This window comes from Phaethon lepturus, unplaced genomic scaffold (genome assembly GCF_000687285.1).
Source record: "Phaethon lepturus isolate BGI_N335 unplaced genomic scaffold, ASM68728v1 scaffold35157, whole genome shotgun sequence".
NCBI lineage: Eukaryota > Metazoa > Chordata > Aves > Phaethontiformes > Phaethontidae > Phaethon > Phaethon lepturus.
In genome coordinates, this window is record NW_010550404.1 from 1 (window position 1) to 5,012 (window position 5,012).

The 5,012-nt window shown below is 59.8% G+C and overlaps 1 protein-coding gene across 1 annotated transcript in view; it reads left to right on the top strand.

The window, feature by feature from the left end:
* Positions 1–2,522: 2,522 nt before the first annotated feature.
* Positions 2,523–5,012, top strand: part of PEBP4 (phosphatidylethanolamine-binding protein 4) — a gene marked incomplete at its 3' end in the record, with an annotated part of 4,120 nt that continues 1,630 nt past the window's right edge. Inside the window, exons 1-2 of the mRNA XM_010290553.1 lie at positions 2,523–2,659; positions 3,889–4,021. Of these exons, the coding sequence (XP_010288855.1) occupies positions 2,523–2,659; positions 3,889–4,021 (270 nt within the window). The remainder of the gene's footprint in view (positions 2,660–3,888; positions 4,022–5,012) is intronic.

A 5,012-nucleotide genomic window follows, 5' to 3' on the forward strand; every position in this document is an offset into this window, starting at 1 on the left:
GGCCCGGGGCGAAGCCCGCGGGGCTGCTGGCTCTGGCGTCGCCCTGTCCCGTGCGTGTGGCCGAAAAGCAAACGATCCGGTGGCTTTGTGCCCATCGGGAGCCCGTCTGACCTCGCCGGAGCTGCTGCCTGCCTCCGGCCCTGCGACTTTCCCAGGCATTTACACCCGGGCGCCGGGGGCTTGCTGCACGGGCTTCCCGCTGCCTTTGCAACCTCTGAGCAGGAGAAATCGGATCTTAGTAATTACTCTGCAAATGGCTTTTTAGAGAGAAAGCCATAGTTCGTCTTACAGAGGATGCTGCAGGAGAGATTGCTGCTCCCAAGGGGTTTTCTTCCCGAGCATCTCTGGAGGATCCCTCTGCACCTTGTCTGTCAGCAAACCCTTTTCTGCTGCTCCCATTTCGTGGTGATCCTCTCGGGAGGTCTCCAGATGGAAGTGGTTGACGTTGCCCCTGTGTGAAGGGCTTCTCTCTGCCTCTAGGCTTAAAATAAGGTAAAATACCCCTGTTCAGGTATTCTGAACTCTGGCTTTCGCTCTTATTGGGGTAACCTCCGCTGGAGCGGGTTACTGCCCAGCGCCGACGCTACCCTGGGACAGACCTAGAGCTCTGAGCTGCCGGGGCTGCAGCCACGCAAGCCTTGGAGAGTCACTCTGGCAGGAAGAGCCCCTTGACCGTGTCTACAGCTCTCCTGGTGTCCAAGTCCCTCTGTCTGTCTTTGTCACTGTCCCTTTGCCTGCCACCCTCTTGCCAAGCCCTCAGCCGAGCTGTCAGCTTTCCAAGGGAAGTCTTGCTTTCCTAAGAAATCCACTTTTCCACGGGCAGCAGATTGGATTAACAGCCCTTGGGCATGCCTTGCCTGGGGCTGCCATCCCCCTCCATGGCTCCCCCGGGACGCCGAGTTATCCCCCCCCGGCTCGTGATGGCGTGCGAGGATGTAAACCCCGTTTTGGTGATCCTGACTCACGCCAACCGGCGCTCCTGACTCCGATGGGAAAAGCGTTACTCACGTGAGCCTGCTTGCAGGATCAGGGCTCTAATTATGGGGTTTGCCCATCTCGTAGCGTGGGAACAGGAGCCATTAGCCCCTAAAGCTCCAGATCATTCCCAATACATTAATGTTTCTAATTAGTTAAGCCTGATGCCTTTTTCTCTCTAATGACAGCGGCGCTGGTACTTACTCGTGTTCGCTCTGCGTGCCGGCACTTCATTATATAATGATACAATATGTGTTGTAATACCTATTCCCAACAGACAGTGGGTTTTTTTGCATATGCCTCATCCAGAACTGATTAGGCAATGGAGAAGACGGGCTAGTGCAAATAAATGTTTGGGTCGCATCCTTTCTAATTAACTGGGAAGTTGTCAGTGCAGGGGGGAATTAGGGCCACGGGAGGACCCGGAGCTGGTGGGTCAGTTGGAGCAGGTTTTTGTGGGATGGGTGGGATGAAAACCTGTTGTCTGCCTTTATGCTCCTTTAGGGGACGAGCTGCCCCTTCCCTGGGGCTGCGTTTCATTGTCGGTCCCTTCTTCCCTTCCTTCCAGGGAAACAATCTCCACGGCAACCTCAAACCTCCAGGCTCTGCCTGGGAGCTGCTCGCCCATCCCCGGGACCCGGCGGGTAAGTGCCTCGGCAGAGCCAGCCGTGGTGGCCCCGGCACCGGCTCCGGTGGCCCTGCCACCGCCTCCGTCGGTCTGCTGCCAGCACCTCGGTGCAGCCCGGGGAGGTGAGGGCTGGTGCTGGGCTTGGCAGGGCTGCGGGTATATAAACCTCGTATTCTGGCTCCCCTCATCCTCAGGGCTTGGCTTGTGCTTTGTACAGACTTAGAAATGGGTGGCCCCGGCTCTGGAGGGGGTGGCTGGGCTCAAGGTGAGCCCCTGCACTGCTCCCCCCACGGAGACTGTCCCTGGGGCCGGGGGACGTGGGTCAGTGTCACTGCCGGTCGTGCATCGGTCCGTAACAGTCTTCGTCAGACCACGGCCAAGCCTGATACCGATTTGTCACCTTTTCCATCGTGTTGGAGTCCTAGGGAGAGCAGCAGGGCCAGCACCCGGGGACGGGGACTCTGTCCCCTCTGGGCGCTGCCGGGGCTTGGAGCGTGGCGTCGGAGCGATCGCCGTGACGGTGATCGTGGCTGTGCTGCCCAGCTTCTGACGTCATATGTGCACATCCCCGGTGCCGTGCAGGAGGGTGGCGATGCACCGCCCTTGTAGGTGGGCAAGAGGGTCCTCTAAGATGTGGGTCTTGCTGCGAGCCCGCTGGGCGCTTGGTGTTTCCTGGCGTGGGGCAGCAGCAGCAAACACAGTTCATTTCTGGCACAGTTGGGGTTAATGATGTGGAACTGGTGGAATTGGGGAAAAAGCGGCGTGTAAGGATGGGTGTGCTTTGCCTGGAGCTGGTTTCGGCGGGGGGGCTGAACTGGAGCGTGGTGGTGGGGATGCCGCAGGTGCTGGGCGGGCAGCACGGGGTCACGCTCTGCCCGTGGGACTGACCCTCTCTGTCCCTCGGTCCCCACAGGGCAGGATGAAGCTGCTGGGTGCCGGGTTGGCTGCCGCCCTGCTCGGCCCCGCTGCCCGGGGGGAGCAGCCCCCCTGGCCGGACAAGCCTTCGCGGACCTGCTTCTTCCAGACGCTCAGCAGCGCGGACAGCGAGTTCTGCAGGTGAGGGACTCCCTCTTGCCTCCGTCCTGAGCTGCCGCAGCCCTGGGCACCCAGTCATGTGCTGCCCTTGCCCGTCACCTTCTGGGACGGTTAATTCCAGTATCCCATTTGCTTGGGCTATAAATATTCGTCGCTTTCTTCCTTTTGCCAGGAATCTGGGCCAGGGCGAAGCAGAGCAGTGCCCACTGCGCTGTGCAGCTCTTGCTTTATGCAAGCTGAGATCTCGGTGTCTCTGGTCACCTCAAGTTGTTCCTTGGTCCCTTTTGCAGAGGCTTTTAAAGCACCTTAGAGCATCAGGGATGACGAATGTTGAAAGTTCGAGGGGAAGGAGGCCACTTTTGGGAAGGAAAATGCTAGAACAGGTCATCCCACAGACCTCGTAGACTGTCCTGCAGAGATGCTGATGCTTGAGGTGTGGGCATGGGAAGAGGAGGAAGCCTGGGGAGCTTCTCCTGGAGCTGCAGACAGGCGGTTTGCTGGGTCAAAGCACCTTGCTCTGAACCCTCAGCCTCCTTTCTGCCGGCCCCGTGCCGGGGTGGGCGTTTGCTCAGCAGCTTCTCGGGCCACAGGATTTAAGGGCCCCTCCTGCGAGGGTCAGGTCCGGGGCACCTAATCTTCAGGGTGACCTTGAGACTTGCTTTCCATAGGCTGCAGTGACCTGACAGCTTGCTCCAGCGGCCCCTTTCTCTGTTAGATGATGCAGAAGGGGGAAGCGCTTCACGCAAAGCCGGAGCTGGAGGTACCTGACCTGTTACTGCACTATCGGTACCCAAAACGCAGAGCAGGCTTGTCCCCGCTTTCACGTTGCGAGCGGGAGAAGGGGGCTCAGAGCTCAAACAGCTTGTCTGGGGCCAAGGGAGAGTGGGGGTGGCCTTGCTTTCCTGCTCTCCATCTTCAAGCCTTAGATTAACCCCTATGGGCCATAATTTTTAAGGACTATGGAAAACACTGGGAACAACCTGAGTGTTGTGCTGAGCTATAATGAATGTTTAAACTCTTGTTGCTGCTTGGAAGAGGGAGCAGACCCCATGGTTATGTTGCAGCATGGGAGGGTGCTGATCCTGGTGCACAAGGTGCCCAGCACCTTTGGTGACAGCAGGTTGGATCCTGCATCTCCTGCCCGGCGTTGCAACGGCGGCTGAGGTTTGGTTGGGAAGTGGCATTCGCTCCCATCCCCTGCTTGGTGCCACCTCACCCTCCACGCTCTTCTCTCCCCCTTTTCTCCCCAGAGGGGATTTGGAAATTATCTACCCGGAGCTGGGTGACGTGGGCTGCATGTACATCCCCAGGTGCCACCAGTACCGGCGGCGGATCAGCAGGGAGTGGGGCAGCCCCCGTGTGCGGTACCCCCAGGCTGAGAAGGTGAGTCCCGAGTCGCGTCGCTCGCAGATCCTTCCTCCGCGCTTCTCCGTGTTGATTAAGGGTGCAGCCAGATCGGGAATTCCCCGGGAAAGGATTGCTTGCATACGCGTGTGCTTGCGCTTTCAGCCTGGCCGCGGCACCCTGGCTGGGAGCCTGTGCTTTGGGTGCTGGGGAGGGCCCGGGAGCCGTTCGCCCTGCGTCACGCACAGCTTGGCACCGCTGTCCTGCCACCCGAGCGCTGTCGGCCGCTGGAGTTGCGCTTGGTAAACTTCTGCCTGAAATCGGGGTGACGTTCTAAGCTTTGCCCTGTGCTTCCCCATTGCTCCAGGGTTTTGCTTTGAGGCTGAGCTGTGGGCAAACCGAAACAATTTTTTTTTGGCTCCGTTGTAGCCATTTTTTTAGAATTTTTTTGTGCGTTTTTGCGAACGCTTTGAAGCAAACACGCGCTTGGGCTGGGTGTTTGCAGCCCACGGACGTGACGGGCGCCCGCCTGGAGAAAGCGGGTTAATTAATCTGCCATTAACCTCCCCGGGCCGGAGGGTTTGTAACGCGGGGTTAGTGTGATGGGGTGACCGGTAGCGGGGCGGGGGGGGCGGGAGCCGCTCGTACCGGGGCTGCTGTTCCCGCCCGCCGCCGCCAGGTGGCAGCATTGAACTTCCCGAGCACTGGGAGCACTGGGAGGACTGGGGGCCGCTGGGTCCCTCCCCAGTGCTGCACCCACGCTGGGGGGGAGCGGGGGGAGATGCCCCGGGCAGGGCGGAGGAGGAGGAAGAGGACAAGTGCGGTGTTGTGTGGGTCTCTGGGTATTGGGGTGACATCCTGCACGCCCAGTGTCCCACTGTGACCTGCCCAGTTTGGGGACCGCAGCTGGGTGGAGGGTGCGCTGGCATCAGCCTGTGGAGGAGGCCTTGTCCCCAAATCCCCAGGGCAGTCCGTGCCGGCACCCCGATAACGGCCGTCTGCAGTTTCCCCATGGTTAGCTCCAGCCCTG